This window comes from Lynx rufus, unplaced genomic scaffold, assembly GCF_022079265.1.
Source record: "Lynx rufus isolate CCGP_SWC_20201006 ecotype Redwood Valley unplaced genomic scaffold, mLynRuf1.p SCAF_3, whole genome shotgun sequence".
NCBI classification, from domain to species: Eukaryota; Metazoa; Chordata; class Mammalia; order Carnivora; family Felidae; genus Lynx; species Lynx rufus.
In genome coordinates, this window is record NW_025814845.1 from 148,434,392 (window position 1) to 148,455,420 (window position 21,029).

The 21,029-nt window shown below is 37.0% G+C and overlaps 1 protein-coding gene across 1 annotated transcript in view; it reads right to left on the reverse strand.

Annotated features, from left to right (window-relative positions):
* Positions 1-16,877: 16,877 nt before the first annotated feature.
* The window catches only part of FBXO8 (F-box protein 8), a 45,065-nt gene continuing 40,913 nt past the window's right edge, over positions 16,878-21,029 (reverse strand). The window contains exons 4-6 of the mRNA XM_047091928.1: positions 20,122-20,240; positions 18,741-18,937; positions 16,878-17,592 (exon numbers count right to left, since the gene is read on the reverse strand). Of these exons, the coding sequence (XP_046947884.1) occupies positions 17,405-17,592; positions 18,741-18,937; positions 20,122-20,240 (504 nt within the window). The 3' untranslated portion in view covers positions 16,878-17,404. The remainder of the gene's footprint in view (positions 17,593-18,740; positions 18,938-20,121; positions 20,241-21,029) is intronic.

The following is a 21,029-nucleotide window of genomic DNA, read 5'->3' on the forward strand; positions in this document are numbered from 1 at the left end:
TCTACTGAGTACCAGGCACTGTTCTAGGAGCACCAATGAACAAAACAAACAAAATCATTGCCCTAGGTAGTTGGGCAATTCTTTCTGGTGAGTATGGAAATCGATAGTTGGGGGTGGGGGCGGGAGCTGGGGGGGGGGGAGGTGGGAGTGGGGAGGAATCCTGTAGTTTTCACGTTGTCCACTAGGTGGCAAAATGTGCAAAACTGACCACAAGGAGGAGCAAACTTTGGTGCAAAGGATAGAGTTTTTCTATGAAAATTTCCACCATATTTTGCTTGAAACGTCTCTTTTTCAGCATTACAAATAGTAGCTAATTGTCAAAAAACATTCTGTGTTCAGTTTACAAAGCATTCCTTACTAGGGGCTCATCATTTCAAGGAAAGAATACAGCCAGCTGCATTCCATAGAAGTCTGTCTACAAGATCCCCTAGCTTATCTAAAGAAATTTTGCTATTTCCCTTTCCATACTTCTCTGTACTCCTAGGTTTGTGGTTTATAGAAATCTGCCTAAGGGTCTGAACATCTGGTTTTGCATAGGGTCCCACAAAGCCTTGGGTCAGTTTTTTCAAATTTACTTAGGTAAACTTAGGTATCATACTATGATTGCAAATTTGGGGAGTTATTGTCCAAAACATTAACATATTGGAATAACATCCATGTTGATGAGTAATCAAACATATATGCCAATATGTACATACATGCAATCATGCATTTATTTTGTTTTCAGAGACCCCTTAAATGAGACCTCACACTTAATAGTGAAGATTTAAAGTTATTTCATTTAATCAGATCTCTTCTTTGGGATAGAATTAAGACATTATTCCCAAATGAAATTAGATCTTTGTCATCTTTAGATCTCCTAAAGAGATAAAAATAATTTTCTTATTAGAAAAATGGTTTATAGAACATGTAGCAATACTTGTAGACTTGTTTGAAAATAGAGTTGAAGAATTTCTTGTGCTTATCTACTATATAATAAGTCAGGATCTTTGTTTCCAGATGAGTGTTCTTTAAATATGAAAGTGAGATGTTAAAGATAAGTATTTCTTTATGTGAAGATGTTCTCTCCAACACACAAGTCTGTGTGTTCTTTTCCTAAGGATATAATTAGTAGAACATTAACATGTTAATATGCACCACTAAAAATTTTCTCCTTACATTTTCCCTTTGGCCATGGTAATGTTCAATACATTTGAAATGCATGAATCATACCCAGGAGGTTTGATAACAGTTGTAAATAAGCAAATATATATATATTTTTTATACAGAAATGGGAAATATGAGTTTTCTGGTAGGTGTGATTGTTTTAGAGTAATCTGAATTCTAGGGTAACTATGGTGTGATGGAAAGTGAAAACATTTATGTGAAGCTTAGTGTTTTCAATACACAACTGGCATCAATTTGTATCTGCTCGCTTGACATGGGGCTCTATGATATAGTTGAATTATAATAAATTTATTTATTGAAAACAATGATTACTTCATGCAGAAATCATTTGGATAAAGTTTATTTGTAGCGCTTAATGTAGTTAAGACAAGTGGGGGGGGGGTGCCTGGGTGGCTAAGTCGGTTAAGTGACTTCGGCTCAGGTTATGATCTCACGGTCCGTGAGTTCGAGCCCCGCATCAGGCTCTGTGCCCACAGCTCAGAGACTGAAGTCTGCTTCGGATTCTGTCTCCCTCTGTCTCTGCCCCTCCCCCACTCGTGTGCTGTCTCTCTTTCTCAAAAATAAATAAACATTTAAAAAAATGTAGTCAAAACAAGGTATAGTATGGGATTACTAGTGAAACATCTATTCCTAATGTAATTTTCATTGTAAAAAGATTGTATGAACAAAAGAAGGAACACTTGAAGAGGGTTTGGGTATATAAAGTGCTTCTAAACTGAAGATGACAGCTGGCTGTTACCCGTACTGACAGCTTAACTCAAAGTTCAGCATAGGGAGACTTGGGGACCTTATGTTACAAAAAGGTGGAAGAATTTTAAGAAAATTAAAGTTATAAGTAATGGAATGGATTGTAATGGGAGTTCATGGAATTTCCTTCTCTTGAGGTCTTTACCAGTAGAATGTTATATCAATAACCTGAGTTTTATTTTATTTTATTTTATTTTGTTTTATTATTTTATTTTATTTTATGTTATTTTATTTTTTATTCTCTATCTCTCTTCTCCCTCAAACCCTCATTACTTCTGCTTTGGATTTTAAGACCTGAGAATAGGGCTTCCAGTGGTTTTAAAATAATTCTACAGGGGAGCATGCGTGACTTAGTCCTTAAGCATTTGACTTCGGCTCAGGTCATGATTTCACAGTTCATGAGCTCCAGTCCCATTTTGGGTGAGCATGAGCCCCACTTTGGGTAAAACATGAGCCCGGTGGGGCACCTGGGTGTCTCAGCTCAGGTCATGATCTCCTGGTTCCTGAGTTCGAGCCCCACATCCGGCTTGGTGCTCTCAGCTTGTCAGTGAGAAGCCTGCTTGGGATCCTCTGTAGCCCTCTCTCTGCCCCTCCCCCACTTGCACTCTCCCCCACAAAATTAAATAAATAAATAAATAAATAAATAAATAAATAAAACATGAGCCCGTAGCGAGCCCCACTTCTCTCTCCCTGTCTGTTTCTCTGCCCCTTACTCATTTGCACCTTCTCTCTCTCAAAAATAAAATAAAATAAATAAAATAAAATAAAATAATGTAAAATAAAATAAAATAAAATAAAATAAAATAAAATAAAATAATTCCATTACAAAATGCTTTAATGAATTTATTATAATGAATTTGTGTTCTGGATGGCAATCATTTTAAGCTTTTCTCATGGACTTACTGTTTTGTTTTTTTTGTTTTGTTTTGTTTTACAGAATTGTATTTGTATTTTATAATATTACAACAAGCAGAGTAAAATTTTAAATTAAAAAATTTAAAGAAAACCCAAATTCTCAATAAATCCAAGTTTTTATTCAACCATAATTTCTATTCATTTATTTCAATACACAAACATGTTGTTTTCAGAGCCATAATTACTGTATACATAACGAATAGTGATTTGGTTTTTTTACTTAACATTTTATCATAAACAGTTCCCCTGATTCTTAACTGGTTTTTGTATTCTTTTAATGGAGAAACTCTTTTGGATTTCTTCTCTAACCATACTCCTTCCCAATTTTCCTCATCTCAGTCAAATGATGGCACCAGAATCTACCCAATTTTTAAAGCCAAAAACCTAGAAGCACCCAGTTCTTAATATCCCGCCTGCCACTGTCCTTTCCTGAGCCTCCCTGGCTTTTATCTGTACAACCTCAGAAGCCAGATAAAACCAGCCTCCCTCCTTCATTCTTGCTCCAGCCAGTTAGTTACCCGTTTTTCACACAGCCATCAAAATATTGTCTCAAAAACATAAATCAGGGGCGCCTGGGTGGCGCAGTCGGTTAAGCGTCCGACTTCAGCCAGGTCACGATCTTGCGGTCCGGGAGTTCGAGCCCCGCGTCAGGCTCTGGGCTTGATGGCTCAGAGCCTGGAGCCTGTTTCCGATTCTGTGTCTCCCTCTCTCTCTGCCCCTCCCCCGTTCATGCTCTGTCTCTCACTGTCCCAAAAATAAAAAAAATAAAAAAATAAAAAAAAAAAACGTTGAAAAAAAAAAACATAAATCACACATCACTCTTCTTTTTAAGTCTTCTGTAACTGTCCGTGGCACTTGAATAAGATCCAAATTCCTTACCAACACTTACCAGGCCATGTAAGATATGAGCTCTGCCTTCTTCTCGAAACCCATCTTCCTCTAAGAATTTGTTCATTCATTCATTCATTCATTCATGCAAAATAGTTATTGATGTTTTCTTATGTTTCCATGACTTTTAAAAATTAACTTTACTTATGTATTTTGAGACAGAGAGCATGAGCAGGGGAAGAGCAGAGAAGAGAGAGAATCCCAAGCAGGCTCTGCATCATCAGCACAGGGCCCCACACGGGGCTCAAACTCACGAACTGTGAGATCATGACCTGAGCCAAAATCAAGAGTTGAACCCTTGACCGACTGAGCTACCCAGTTTCAGTAACTTTTTAAGGTGCTTAAGATAGAGAAATGAATACAACAGTACCTTGTTTTCTGAAGCTTAATTTGATTGTACACGAATGTTTTCGCCTCACAGTCTTTGCATTTGTTTCTCCCTCTGCTTTGGGGATATTCTTTATCGGAGACAGTTATATTTAGATAGATACAGATATGCGTGTACCTATCTATCACTATAGCCAGTGTACCTAGGACTCCCCAGCCTGTGTTTTCTAAAGCCATGTTGATCTTTTTGGAGTGTACTTGTAAAGGCGAAATGAGTTCAGGGAGCCTTGCGTGGCTCAGTTGGTTGAGCGTCTGACTCTCGATTTAGACTCAGGTTATGATCTCAACAGTTGTGAGATGGAGTCTGGCCTCAGGCTCCTTGCTGAGGATGGAACCTGCTTAGGATTCTTCCTTTCCCTCTCTCTCTGCCCCCTCCTCCCTGTCAAAATAAAATAAATAAACATTTAAAAAAAATGAGTTAACGCTGAATGAGTTAAAGAATACAAAGCCCTTACCTCTAATCGTGATAGAGCCATAAGACAAATGTTAACCATCATTTTGATTTTATTATCATTCTTGTCAATTAAATATTTTCACAATCGTCCCAGAGATTTCTGAGGCTCAGCTGCCTGTGGTGTGACCAAACTACAAAATGAGCTTCTCAGCAAGAATCCTAAGTCACAAAATACATTTCCAAGAGGCTGCAAGATTATTTCCTTCTAGAGCCAGTGCTCTGCAGTGCAGCATAGTACAAATAGCCCCAGCTTCATGGTGTGGTTTTTATCATGAATACCAAGTGGAAAATAATTTAGAGATGTTCTTTATTGGAAACAAATTTTGACCCTTTGGTGCATTACATGCACAGTGTTTCCACTGAAAAGTGTTTAAACTTTTATTATTGCATTTATCACATTGTATTATAGTCACGGGTAGGGTGACCATACTTCCTAGTTTATGCCTGTTGTCTTGAAGTACCATCTGGTTTAGCATTTTAGCACTCTCCAAAGTGTCCTGGTGTAGACAATAAACTCTGTAGTCCCCCAAGTTATGAGGCAGGTGTCTGGCTGGAGAGGCTGAGGAGCACTGGGGTGGTCCTGAGGCCAGTGTGCGTCTGCTTGGGAAATTGGTGAGGCCGGTGGCACTAAGACATCTGGCCGAGTCACACACAGAGAAGGCCTTGGGGGGAAACTAAGGCACGGATGGCGAAAGGCAGAATCAGTGGAGGAGTAAGAAGGGCCTCAAAGACTGTGGCTAAGCACTCTGGGGAGAGGATTCCTCCCCCCATGTCTGTTACAAAGACACCTATTCCGAGACGGTGAGAACTGCTGCAAACAGAAGTGTATTAGCGACCTGCATCCTGGTGAAGAAATGAGGGCAAGAAGACATAACCTAGAAGATGCCTTGGAGCCCTTAACCTCAGTGAGGTGTGATTCTCAGTGAGGGATTCTGAGAAATATTCAGGTGGGGGATAGGGGAGGATTTGTATGGGTCTTAATCAGCAGTACAAGATTTAATTTGGTATAGGATAATTTTAGTTTTGAGAATTCCAATTATAGGACCAATTACAGTCTATCAATTTACAAAGAATAGTTGATGAATAGAACACCTCATGTCCTAGCAAGGACATGGACAGATAAGAGGAAGATTTTCTGAACAGGCAGTACCTTGGTTATTTAATTCTAAAATTGTACTGTGAAAGATTTTTAAAATTGAAACAGGATGAATTTTTTTTTTTATATCCAAGGCATTTTATTAAAGTACTAAGAGGTTTTTGGATATGTGGTTTGAGAATACTTATCAATCTCAGTGTTCCTTCGACAACTATTTATTTAGATCCTACAATTTTTCATGCACTGTGTAAGTGATCATGACAATATGTGTATTTATGCTGCTATTTCTTCTACATCAAACAATTTTTTTAATGTTTATTTATTTTTGACAGACAGAGCATGAGTGGGGGAGGGGCAGAGAGAGGGAGACACAGAATCTGAAACAGACTCCAGGCTCTGAGCTATCAGCACAGAGCCCCGCACAGAGCCAGACGTGGGGCTTGAACTCACGAGACAGTGAGATGGTGACCTGAGCCGAAGTCTGATGCTCAACCGACTGAGCCACCCAAGCACCCCTCTTCTACATTTTTTATGTTGAGGACTCTCCCAAAATATTAGCTCAGCTTTTATCTCTGAGCTCTGCGTTATATTGCATTTCCAAACTAACTGCTGAATAACAATTCACATAACTGTCCTCTATGTACTTTAAATCTGAGCAAAAGGGAACTCATTCTCTTCCTCTAATCACCACTTTACCCCCAGCCCAAGCAAACGTGTCCTTGGTTTGTGTCCATCTATCTGTAACAGCAATACCTTCTTCAGACTATTTGGAGTAATTTTTACCTCTTTCCTCTTACATCCAACAGCCGGTAGCTCGCCAAGGTGGTTTGCTTTCAAAAGGTCTCCCAAATCTTTCCTCCATCCCCAGCCCCACGACGCTGAAGGTCAGCCATCCACCATATTTCACTTGCATGGTTACAGTGGCCTCGTCACTGATTGCCTGGAATGTACCGCGTTCTGTTGCATTTCGACTTCATAGTTTAGACTGGCTTTCGAAAGATCTTCCTGAATTAGGGATCAGAAATGACACCGTTCTTCACGAGACTTTCCAATTGCCTACAGAAATAAAGTGCCGACTCTCTATTTTAGCTTACTTTCTCCAATCTGTATTTTCCGGTCCTCTTTGCTGCTAACTCACTGCTCGCACCCTGCCATCCAGTTCCAGCAGATTAGTGGCCATTCCGTGTCCCTCCTACACGTTTATGTTTCCATGCATTTGGTCATGCTGTCCCCCTCCCCCACCCAGCATGATACTTACTGAAGTAATATTCATCCTTCACACTCAGCCAGTGAGTGTTAATTGTTCACTCTTTCTAAACCGCTACTTTTTTTTTTAAAGATCTTTTAACACATTTTCTTCTGTTCATTAAAGTTAATAATATACAAGATGTACTTGGAGGTCAGCCTCTCTTGATCCCTGTAAATGTTCCCGTGAACCTCCAAAAGTCTCATAACTTCTCCAGACCTCTGCCAAACTGTGGTGTTATATATGAAGTATTACAGAACTGTATGGATTATCATTGCCTTCCTCCACTGAAGCCTTTGATCATAAGGGACAGTTTTCTTCATTTTTCTCTCCTTCCTCGCACCTAGTTAATTCCTTCCTTGCACAAAATGAGCTGTCTTTAAAGGCTTACTTGAATATTTAAATTAAAACTTCACTGTAATGTAATACAATGCCCCAAATTAGGTACTGGGGAGGAGAGGAAGGGGAAGGTACAGTGAACTTGAATATGTGAGAAATGAGATTTCCCTTAAATGGTGAGAAAAGCGCAAAATGCTTCAGAATGACTTTAGGCCATTCCTGTAACATGATCAGCCATATGAAAGTTTTAAATAAATTGATGTAATAGTCATTGAAAGTATTAGACACTAAATTGTACATCTGAAACTAATATTACACTGTATGTTAACTAACTGGAATTTAAATAAAAACTTGAAAAAAAGAGAAAGTATGAGAAACATTTTGAGTCAATGAAAAGGGAAACTGGTGAGGAAGGCTAGGGCAAAACATTGCTCCCCTGAACAGTATAAAATAAAAAGGAAAATGGAACCAACTCTCGGCCATACCTAGTGCAAAGTGACTTAAGCTATCAAATTTTAAATGTGCAACGACCATCTCTACCGAGAGAGTGATGCATTTGGCTATGCTGTTTGATATGATACATAAAGTGTTTGATTCTGGTAACTTCTGTCGCTCTGAGTCCATGATCATCAATCAACTTTCTGTAGACTGGTAAAGAGAACTCACATTCAGTAAGTTATCATTTCAGCATTTCCTTCAGTTCTAGATTGAAAAAAAATCAATGCCATGGAGAATACATTTGCTTGAGGTCTGTTGATAAAACCACATTTCTGAGGCTGAGAACCAGACCCAGAACCAACAAATTCATCATGGTAATAAATGCTACCCTGGGAACACTGTTCCAAAGGCATTGGATTTCAACTAATCTAATCTGAGCTTGACCTCACTCAAGAGTTTTTCATTTTTCTGGCTTATTATTGACAAGGACCATAATCTTTTTTGAATGGCATTTTGGAAAATACTGTGTATTATTTTCTTTGTTGAAGATTGAGGGAAGGAGAAAATACGTATATATATTTTGAGGTATGTAGTAAAAACAAATCTCTCCAAAGTGAAATGAAATGAATAACTGAATTCCTTCATAAATATGATTACCTACATTGGATACTGCAGTCCATTTTTAGAGGAAACTCGTAATGAAGCTGCTAAATTTCAATAACACAAAAATGGACACATATTAAAAATGGTGTATATAGGGGCGCCTGGGTGGCTCGGTCGGTTAAGCGTCTGACTTCGGCTCAAGTCATGATCTCGCAGTCCGTGAGTTCGAGCCCCGCGTCGGGCTCTGTGCTGACAGCTCGGAGCCTGGAGCCTGTTTCAGATTCTGTGTCTCCCTCTCTCTGACCCTCCGCCATTCATGCTCTGTCTCTCTCTGTCTCAAAAATAAATAAACGTTAAAAAAAATTTAAAAAAAAAAAACAAAAATGGTGTATATAATTTTTGAGCATTTTAGAGATGCAATAAATGATCTCGTGGCCTCAGGACTGAAAATGACATTTGCTTTGGGAGACACTCACTGCAGAGCGATGTGATATGAGAGTGTGCAGGTATATACACACAGCTACTCTGTTTTGCCCTTTTTATTATCCTCTTAGTAAGAGCAGCGGCCTTGATAAACTTTTCTAGATGTGTCCACTCTTCTGTGCTTTTTCTCGGGCTGCCCCCAGCAGAAGCACAAGCCGATTCATTGCAAGTCTGGTGCTGGTCAGAGTGTCTCTCTCCTCAGGGTGCCTAATTCACAGCTCAGAAGAGATGACTCCTCTGAAATCATTCAACGTGAAAGCATTCTTTGTTCATGTTTTGCTTCGATACAAATTTGGCAAATATGCATTATATTAAATTATTACAAAGGTAGTCTTCAGGTGTCTCTCATACCCTCAAACCTTCACTATGCTTTCGTTGGAAAAAATTCCTTTTGCCTGAACTCTTTCAGACAGGCTTTTACATAAGACAGTAAAGTCTGGTATTGCTTTCTTTTGCAGTTAAACACCAAAGCAAAACTACACATTGCATGTGCCATCTAATAACTAACCATGTTCAGTGGCTTGGTTTTAGCTGATCATCGTATTTTTAAACATAAGCACATAAGTTAAGTATAAAAGGGTGGGTTAAGTCAGATCACAACCTTTCAACTTAATTTAAAAACTTGATTATAAAATTGGGTCAAGCCGATGGCTAAGAAGTTTTTTCCAAAAGTGAAAAATTATTTCATTTTTCAAAAAACATTTCACCTTAATTCTTAAAAACCAACCAACAAACCAACGAAGAAAACAGCACGTAACCTGAGATCCTACAATTCTTGTTTATCTTCATTTTTAAAACAAATCCGGGAGGAGAGACATTAGTAAAGAGGTTGGCTTAAAAAGGTTCCCTTTGGGTTGATGGGGGGTGGGAGGGAGGGGAGGGTGGGTGATGGGTACTGAGGAGGGCACCATTTGGGGTGAGCACTGGGTGTCGTATGGAAACCAATTTGACAATAAATTTCATATATTGAAAAAAAAAGAAAAAAAAAGAAACATTAAAAAAAAAAAGGTTCCCTTTGGAAAGCATCAACAGCTCACATATTGAAAAAGTGAGTAGCCACTTGCAAAGAGAGTGAAAACCGTATCTCAGGGACGTGCGTCCCCAGAACTTACATATTTCTGATTCAGACTTTTAAACTGTCAATACCCAAGAGACAACGCCACTGACGTGTACCTGACACTAGGTTCGCCAGTTAATTTCTTCCCGGGAGAGTGGTTTTGGGCGACAGAGTGGCGTCCGGGCTTCCCAGGTTGTTGCACTGACAAACTGCAGCGGTGGTAAAGTCAAGGAGCCTGACAAAATCTCATTAATCATTTTAAATTAAATCCAACCTTCCTGTCCGACCATGCCGAGAAGAAAGCCTTTTTCTTTTCTTTTCTTTTCTTTTTTTTTAAGCAAATGAAAATTTTCCCTGTAAAGATTTGGTATCTTTCTCTTGTTGGTCTTTAATTCGATTAGACAAAAATAATATAAAACAATCCACTTTTCTAAGCTTGAAAACAAAACATTTGTCCAGAAATGATTTAACAGATCAACCAAGTGTCTCTTAAAAATAAAACAAATTTTGAGTAAAAATACATGGAAACATTCTGAGGGGAAACTATACTAGTTGACTTAGGGACACCATTTATCTTTATTTTCTGGATAGTTCAATGAATTTCTTTAGTTCTATCTACAATATATGATCCTTAATACTATTTGAAAGAGGAAATAAGAAAAAAAAAGCATTATCCATATTTTGATATATTTTATTCCAGTCTTTTTCCATTCATAGATTTTTGCAGTGTTTTACACAGTAACTTAATGTGTGTGTGCGTGCACATGTATAGGAACACATATACATATATTTATAATTTCATATCCTTTTGGTATTCATCATTATTTATAATGCTTTCACATATTATTCATAAACATCATAGCTGCACAGTAATACATGGTAAGGATGTATTTTGGTCTACTTGACCAGTGGCTAGCATAGGTTCTGAGATATGCTGTGCACTCAAATATCTGCTAGTTATTTGTTTTAACAGCCCCAAGTTTTGGGCATTCCACAGTTAGCTCCTTTTTTTTTTTTTTTTTTCTTAAATTAAAAACAATGACGGAACTAATGGTGTAAGTACTGCCCTTTCCCTATTTTGGATTATTTCCTTACGATGGCTTCCCACAGTGGACGTATTCAATTATGAATGCTTCCCAAGAAAGTGGGCAGTGAACAGCGTTATTTAAGAAGTTCACTTTAAACACAGGAAAACAGACTCCAATTACAATAAACAAGTTATTATTTTAAATGTTGACTTCTGAATAAGCTTACTCTCATGGAGCACCGTATTTATACTATTGTAAAAAATGTCAAAGCTCCGTGTAGGCAAGTTCAATGACTTAAACTCTTGAAGTTGAAAAAAAAAAAAAAAAGACAATCTTATAGCAATTCATTGAAATATTTAAAATTAGAAGCCCTCTAGAAATGAATATATATCTAGAATACATAGTTGAATTTGTGGTTTTAAATACTTTGAAGAGCTCTAATATATTCCAATTTATAAATTGCATACAACTGCAATTTATACAATTGCATACAACTGAAAACTCCAAATATCTATTTGTTAAACAGGCATAGTAAAGCCATCTTTTTATGTGCTTATGTAGAAACTAAACCAGATCTAAGATAATTCAGTTGGATTTATTGAGGAACTGTTCTGGGCCAAGGTCTGTGTTAGGTACTGAGGGAGATATAAGAATCAAATTTCCACTTGCAAGAATTGTCTCTGGAGGGGAAAGAGTCTAAGAGGACTTTGAGGGACAAATAACATTTCAACAGGTAAATGTGAGGGAGAGGTTACACGCTTTCCAGAAGAAAACAGAGCAAAATTAATGGAAAGATGAAAATACAGGGTTCATCGAGAGATTAGAGAGTGTTAACATTTACTTAGGAAAAATCCTGTTGATGATAAATTTGGAGGACTCAAAGGTTTTAAGCATTTTTTCCTTGCCTTCCTTTCTTAAAAAAAAATCTGTATATTAGAAAACGTAACTGGTGATTGTGTGTAGGAAAAATGCACTAGCAGTACCCCGTTGATATGGTGTGTTCCAGGCTTGAAACAGCACAGCCCTTAGTGGGGATGGAAGGTGTAGACAGGCCTGAGTTGCAATGGACCATATGTACTCTTGTGGGTTTCAGAAGAGCTCAGATTACACACCAGGCAAGAGGATATTTGGTCAGAGACCATATAAAAGCCATTAGCACTGCTACTAACTAAAGAGCTCAGCCTCAAGTGGAAAAGGTGGACTCAAAGAGCCTTGAGTGTAGATGGGAAAAAAAACTACTTGGTTGGGCTGCACCAAACGCAAGCTCAACATCCTTCTTGAAACTCCACTGCCCGAGCTCTTGGGATACCATTCTTCTCTGGTCCTTCTATCGTCTTCACAAACCCTCTTTTCCTCTACCAAAACCTATAATGCCATTTTTCCAAATACTTCTCTCTACTCAAACTTCTTAGAGGAGTTTTCTCTAATACTTCACTTCAAACACATTTTACATGCTAATATGACCCCCAAACTTACATATCCAGCCCTGAGTTTTTGAAACTCTAGTCTTCTTCTCCAGCTGTGATCAACATTCTATTGATACTTTCAAATACAAAATATCCAAAAGTTGGGATCCTTATCTGTTCCATTTCATTCCACTGGTTGCTTCTCTTAGCAGCTACACCTTTGATAGCGGACCACCAGACCCTTAGATCAAAAATCTTCCTCCAAAATCACTAAATCCTGTCAATTTTCAGTATTTTTTAAATTTATTCCTTCATCCTTTCTAAATCCTCTGCCACTTACCTAGTTTAGGCCTTATAAAAGAAAGGTAGTATTTGAGAGCTTTGATGAATAACTTCTATTTGAGGTGGATCTTAGATGATGAGTAGGGGAACTTTAGATATAGAGGGGAGAGAAGGATATCTCAGACAGAACGGCTTGTAAAAGGCAAAGACAGACCAGACCACATTTGAGGAATGTTGGAGATGAGGCTTTAAAAAAAGATAAGCTGAGGCCAGGTTGTACAGAAGTTTTGTAGAAACGGAGACACTGAAAGACTTTAGACAGATGTACCATAAAGAGTTTGTGTTTTACAAAGGTAAACTTGTTTGATCAGAAAGAAGGTCCACCAGTTCCCAACTTCACGCACTTGGAAATACGTGGGGAACATTATTTGTACGTCACAATTACTGAGGGATGCTACTGGCATCTAGCAGGCAAAATCCAGGAATGTTGATGTCCTTCCTATGCTATGTCTCCCATAATGAATATCCTTCCCCAAAAGCCAGCGGGACTTCCCCTGGAAAACACTGAATTTCTAATTGAGTTAAGCATTCAGCAAACATTTGTTATGAGTGTTTTTCTTTACTAGAGCATTTAAACATACTTATGTTTTAAAATGCCAGGGATAAATCCCTATTCAGTAAGTATAGGAGGAAGAAGGCACCAGGGTGGCTCAGTTGGTTAAGCGTCCAACTTTTGATTTTGGCTCAGGTCATGATCTCATGGTTCGTGCTGGGCCTGGAGCCTGTTTAAGATTCTCCCTCTCCCTCTGCCCCTTCCCTGCTTGTGTTCTCCATCAATAAAAACATTGTTTGTAAAAGGATTAAAAAGTATTGAAAAGAATGCTGCCCAAAGTGGGTTCTACTTCAAACGATGGCCAAATAGCTCTTCCTTGAACAGATAAAACCACAAACTCTGGACAAAATATGGAAATCCACTACCTGAAAGTTATGGAAAGCAATCCAATACAGGCTGATCCTACAGAGGAGAGAACTCTTGGAAGATGGCGGCATTGGATGAGTTTTCCCATTTTTATACTTTCTGCATGAGGGTGAGTCCCCAGTCTGCATCATAGCCTATGGTTTCACTGACTTGAAGAACCAGGGGACAGAGTTTGGGGCAACAGCAGTTGCTAGAAAATTAAGAAAGAAATAATGGCAAGAAAAGAACCAGAGAGGGCCCTGGTTTCTCTGTAGGAACTGTGCCCCAAACTCTGGCTTCTCTCTGAAGTCTGTACAGACAAAAAAAGATGCCAGGTTAAAGAAGTAAACTGATATCTGAGCTGCCACCAACTTCAGGGGAGTGAGAGCTTGCAACTGAGCTCTGCCAGTTAACTCCCAGCTTAAAAAAAAAAAAAGTTATTTGGAGAAATATATCATAATCCAGGGTTTCACCATATTTTATTCACCGTGTCCAGGACAAAAACTAAATTACTAACATATTGAACAAACAGGAAAATACAATCTATTCTCAAAAGAAGAGACAGTCAAAAGGATGAAATGAGCAGATAAAGATTTAAAGCTGCTATTTAACTATGTTCAAGGTTGTAAGGGAAAATGTGCTTGTAGTAAATGAAGACAGGGAATCTCGGTACAGAAATGTAAATTATAAAAAACCAGAAGGAATTTCTAGAACCAAAAAACATCATGATTAAGAGAAAAAAAGTTGATTGAATGGGCTTCAAAGAAGGACGATTACAGAAGAGTCAGTGACCTAGAATATAGATCAAGAGAAATAATCCAGTTGGAGAGGAAAAAAAAAGATAAAAAATCTGTGAGATGATATCAAAAGTTCTAGCACATGTGTAAAGGAGAGGAAAGAGAAAATGAGGCAGAAAAATGTGACAAAATAAAACTGTGAGAGGAAAATGGCATTATTATACACACAGGGAGAAAACACGTTGAATACATTGACTTTTTTTTTTTTTTAATGTTTATTTATTATTGAGAGACAGAGAGAGACAGAGCACGAGCACTGGGGGGGGGGGGCAGAGAGAGGGGGAGACATAGAATCAGAAGCAGGGTCCAGGCTCTGTGCAAACTGTCAGCACAGAGCGCAGAGCGGGTCTCGGACCCACAAACTGCGAGATCATGTCCTGAGCCCAAGTCGGACGCTTAACCAACTGAGCCACCCAGGCGCCCCTACACTGACTTCTTAGTGGAAACAGAGGAGACCAGAAGACGGTAGAGGAATAGCTTTAAAGTATCAAAGGGGGCAGGGGAAGAAACTGTCAACACAGAATTATATATTCAGCAAAAGCGTTCTTCAAAAAGAAAAACAAAATAAAGGCATTTTCATGTAAAAGAAAACTATGATAAATTGGCAGGAGATCTGAACTGTAATAGATGTTAAAATTTTTCAGGCTGACATAAATGATACCACAAGGAAACTTAGATTTTCAAGATGGAATAAAAGCATTCGAAATGACAATGTGTGTAAATATGAAGGAGGGTTTTTTTTTGTTTTTTTGTTTAAAATGTATACGACTACTCAAAGCAAACTATCACATTGTGGAGTTTATAACATACACTCTATGTAACACATATGACAACTGTAAGGCAACAAATGGAAGAATGGGGTAAACACTGTATGTGATTACAAGGTTTTTATACTTTATGTGAAGAGTGCAAATATTACCTATAAACAGGTTGCATAAAGTTGCTTATCTTGATACATGCTTGGTTTACTCATGTATATGCATTTATGAAGATTCATGGATTCGTGTCCCTAAGATTTATGCATTTCATTGAATGTAAATTTTACCTATAAAGAAAATACTTTAAACAAGGTAGCTCTCTAGCTAACAATATACAAGTTGAAGGCTTTAGGAATGAAGCGTACTGATGTCTGAAACTTGGGATTACCTGTATCAAAACAATAAGATGGGTTGATTGATGGACAGGGGGATGTACAAATATGTGGTAAAGTGAGTACAATTACAATGTAATTGTAGAATCTACACAGTGGTTATACAGGCATTTTCTGCATCTTTTTTATACATTCGAAAAATTTCAAAGAAAATGTTAAAAAAAAAAAAAAGAATATTGCCGGCCTACATTTATAATCAGGTAATCAGGTCAGGGTGGAGAAAATAAAACAGGAAAAAGGGACAAAGTTGGGAAATGGAAGATACAAAAAAGAAGAAGAAGAAATAGAAGGAAAGAAAAGAGAGAGTAAAGCTAAAACAGATGTAGAAAGGACCTAATGGTAAGGGAGAGTTGGGGATAGAAAAAAAAAAAAAAAAAGACAAGATAGGGGGAGCTAGAGAGGGCAAGATGCCTGCCATTCACTGGAAAATAGAAACAATAACGTTATCATCAGTGTCTTTAGAAACTTTTCCATACATTAGTTTTGAAGTTAAAATTAGAAGGGATTATTTTGTCATGGAGTTTGAAATTATGCACATGTGAATATATAGATACTTGCCTCAAGATCTGAGAACTTGTTTACTCCCAGTCTAAAAGTCCCTTTGACTTCTGACATTGTTTGATGACCTTATGTCGTGTCGCTGAAAATTCTGTAGGACGTCACTGTAGTTGAGATGTTACCAGACCGCTATTTACTTAGGATCAGATCTCTAAAGAAGCCAGGATTGTACACCTCTAGCCCAAGTTTCTGCCCCTCCAAGCTCCCCCCCGCCCAGACTAGAGTTCGACCCATCACATAATGTCTCATTTCAAAGCTGGTGCTTTTCACTTAGCACTTAGTATTTCCAGAAAACTTCTGACTTACCATATAAATATACTAGTCTTTACCATTTCAATGCCAAGTGGTTCATAATTAAATGATTATTAGTTAAGCTATTCTTCATTTGCTCTCCACGAAGCTGTATTTTTCCTTTTGTTACTAGTCATGTAACATCTATGAAGGCAGGGTCCATGTCTAGGTATCACTACTACCTAGCACAGTGTTTAATACACGGAAGGCCCTTGGTAAATATTTATTGAATGAATGAATGAATAAAGAACCTTTATTCATTCACAACATCCCTTACTCAACTGGTTCTAAACACAAATTATCAAGTTAAGAGAATGGTAAAGTTTGACAAATGACATCAGATAGAAGTTCTAATAACATTCTGTTCCTATGTATGTAAATCTTAGATTTAATACATTTTGCTATCTCAAATGGTTTAAAGGACTTATTGAGACAAGACTAAAACATGACAAATGAGGAAACTTTTAAAAATGGGAAGTCAAGTGATGAATTTATATTATAAAAATAAGTGCCTGTTTTGCTTGTTACTAGCAACAAAACAATAAATACTCTTTTCAAAGTTCAAAGGAAAGACAAACGGGTATTGGTTTTCATCCAAGTCAGATCCAACTTTTATGAAGACAGTAAAAAGCTCAGATCAGAATCAAATAAATTTCAGAACTCAGTTTGAGAGAAAAGGAAAGGCTTTAGTTAAAATCTTTACAATAAAATAATTATGATTATAAATCTCTTTCATTAAATATGTACACATTACATGGTATTTTTAAAAAGAATGAAAACGAATAGTTTTTCAAGCAAATCTAATGCACAAATATACCATCCCTTAGAGTATAATGTCAGTTTAACATTCTTAAACAGCTGTGTCAGACAATGGCTCTGCTTTGTGCAAAACATGATAAGCAAAATTAAGAAAAATTCTGCAAAATCCTTTAGCTCCCCAAGGAAATTACTAAAAAAGAAAAGAGTAAAAGGAAAAAAAGAAAGGTGTACACTCAAGCTTGATTGTATACAGAGGCCAGGATGACCAGCACTAATGTAACCCCCATAACTGCTAAATAAGTCCTTGGGTAACTTTAGTTTGAAGTTAATAGTGGAAGTCCTAGCAATTGTGCTTTTATGCAGCCACGTGGCCAATAAGGTAGATGTTGTCATAAAGATGCCCTACAAAATCTTCACTAATGTTTTGAGCAGCACGACGGGTATTTCGAATAAATTCTCTTTTTGACATCTTATTCTTCACGTGAGGGCTAGTGAGGTCAATGGAAAGTAGAATCAAAGAGTAGCACAGTACATAGACAGCATCTGGAATTAAAAAGAAACACCTCAAATTATTAGCTGCTTTGGAAAATGTGGTCCCCAAGGCACCCTATAATGCAAAACTTGTCACCATTTAAAGAAATCAAGATTAGAATGTAAATTTCTAGGGAAAAAGATTGCTAAACCTGAGCAGCATGAGACAATAACAAAATGACTTTATATGCCCAAGGCAGTATTTGATGCTTCCTATCAAAAAAGTAACAAGCCTCAAGATACTTGCTAGTATTATTTGCTACAAGTACTTACTACTACTATAGTGTTTTTATTACAGAATCCTGCAATCTTAAGAAAGCTAAGTTAAACAGTACGTCTTGTAAAAGCATTTTCACCAAATTTCATGATGGGCGAATGTTTTGTAATCGCCACTTAATAAGATAAGCATGATAAAGTTGTTGATATGAAGAGATAAGTAAAGCTCAGTCAAATGAAAAAATATGCAGGACCCTTGGCCTATACTGCACACACACACAGACACATACTCAGACACAGATGATAAAGATTCGTTATATTAAAATTAAATTTTAGTAGAAAAGTTCTAGGTGTTACCTATGTAATATGTGAACTATGAAAAGCTTTAAAAATGATTTCTCAAGTTTTTAGTTAAATGAATAATAATATGCAATGCTCAGGCCAGAATCATTTTAAAGAATTTATACTTAAGTCTCATTTTCTTTCTAAAACTGTATGTTTAGGGGCGCCTGGGTGGCTCAGTCAGGTGAGCATCTGACTCTTGGTTTCGGCTCAGGTCATGATCTCATAGTTCGTGAGTTCAAGCCTGCTTTGGGCTCCGCGTTGACAATGAGGAGTCTGCATGAGATTCTCTCTCTCTCCCCCTCTCTCTGCCTCTCCCCTGCTTGCTTGCTCGCTCTCTCTCTCTCAAAATAAATAAATAAACTGAAAAAAATAAAATGGTATGTTTACTACATATGAAGGACAGTTATAACAAACTATTCCTCTAAGCTCACATAAATGTAGTTTTCCGTATATTTAGTGATTGCTACAAGTACTAAGAGAAGTTATTTATAATTATTCAAACTATCTTTCCCCACGGTGAGAAAAAATGTCTCATATACTACTATTTTTACCTGGAGGCAGGAAGGGAGATGGAAGGAATTCACTATATATATTCTTACCAGGACTAAGGCCAAGTTCTCGCATTAAATCGGGGTTGCAAGCACAGAATCTATGTGAGAACTTTGTTATGAGAGTTTCAAGATACTCCCCACGCTCTTCGGGGGCATGGATATGACGAAAAAATTCTCTCAGTGCATTGGGCAAGAATTGATTTCTAAAATTATGCAATGTTACAAGGTCATCCAAGACATCTCTCCTAGTGGAAAAAGAAAAAAGATACAGCTTTAATTACCATTTCTCTACTAAGAAAATGATAAGCACTCATAAATCATCATCTGTTTGGATGAAAATACTTTGTTACTGATTATGAGATCAGCTAATCCTACAAAGTAATACATAATCCTTAAAATTAAAAAATCCGATTATGATTATTTAAGACACTAATTTTAAAATCTTTTGTGAATGGGTTATTATAAAGCAACTGAAGCTAGCAATTCTAATTATAAAATGAAGAAAAGATAAATTTAGCAACATTAAAAGGGACAGCTTCTTTTCAAGCGTCTTCTTGACTAAATCCAAATAAGAACAAAATTCTTTATGCTTTTAACTATGAAAATAATTAAGAGTTTTCACTTTCCATACCAGTCCACACCACCAGAGGTGACAACTATTTATGTGGACTTAAAAATGTCAACATGTACTATATATTTTTCTAGTATTTGCTTTTCCTAGTTCATATGGTATATTGTGAACAGCTTTCTATATCTTTCTATATCTTTACACACAGATCTAAATCATTCTTTTTAATGGCTCCACAGTACCCTTCTTTCTACTTATGAACATTTAGATTATTTACAACTATATAAATACTTGTGTAAGTATATGTGTGTACATATATAATTATAAGTATTTTTTATCAATGGCATTCTAATAGTCACACTTTGGTATAGTATGCTTCAACTCTTGTTGAGCTCAATCATGATTGTATGATCATCATCTTTAATTTCTATCAATTGTTTATGGTAGGGATAAGCAAATTATAGCTAGTGGTCCAAATAGGGCCCACTACCTGTTTTGTAAACAAAATTTTATTAGAAGAAAGCCATGTTCGTCAGGCTCCGTGCTGACAGCTCAGAGCCTGGAACCTGCTTTGGATTCTGTGTCTCCCTCTCTCTCTGCCCCTTTCCCACTCGTGCTCTCTCTCTCTCTCTCTCTCTCTCTCAAAAATAAATAAAAAAAACATTTAAAAAAAAGCCATCATTGGTTCACATACTGTTTGTCTGCGTTTAGGCTGCAATGGTAGTTATAAATAGCTGCGAGAGAAATTTCTTAACTAGATGACTGCTATGTGGTATAGTTTTTAAAGAAAAGCTTAACTCATCAAAAACATTACTTAGCTAATTCTAAAGAAGACGTAATTTTTTTTTTTTTTTTTTTTACCTTTCATCAAGATAGATTCTCAGTTTTTTCCAATTTAGTGTTCTTGTACAGAAGATAAACTTTGCTATTTCCTTTGGTGAATCATCTAGGATACCCTTGGACATAAAGTAGTTCACTCCCTATGGCAGAAAGACAAGTTTACATAAATAAAGCCGGTCTTTATTTATAAATTTTAACAATCAGGCGATAGCAGAACAATAGCCATAAATTCTTTCCAGCATTAATAGACTTTTTATAGCTTTAACATGCAAAATACAAGCTAGAACTTGAACTGAAACTATTACTTGTGGTTGATAGTTTACATGCAATGAAAAGTAGGAAATTCAAAGTTAAGACTCCCAAAGAAATCCTAATTCAATTTTCTGGCTCATGTCAGTTAAAACTAACTTTACGGAAATATGGCGTAAATGGTGGGGGCAAGGGGAAACTACGCTATAGACTTTAAGCCTTTTAACAAACACTTCCACTGCCTAACAGAAAACATGATTTCTTAAAGACATGCTCTAATACACTATTCAAGGGAATAACTTGAGATAAGATTCTACAAACCGAAAACCAAAAATTAAAAAAAAATAATTACATTATTCAACTTAAAGTAGGCACAATTCCAGGTGGGTTTAGGGTCTGTACACATACTTTGGCTTTAAGCATTGCTACATTCTACAAGAATTTAGCTTCAATACATAGTGAGGCAAAATACAATAAAACAAAACAGTTTCAATGGTTTTTCATAGGATTTATCTTTGAATTTCCTTTTCCCTGCATGCAAAGTTTTCCAGAGAAGCATTATCCACAGTCTGTACCTATTTTAGATTTAAATCAACAACAACAAAACATCAACAAAAAAATAGAACACTGAAGCCAATGTTCTCTCATGTATGTGGAGGTCACATTCAAATAAATACCTT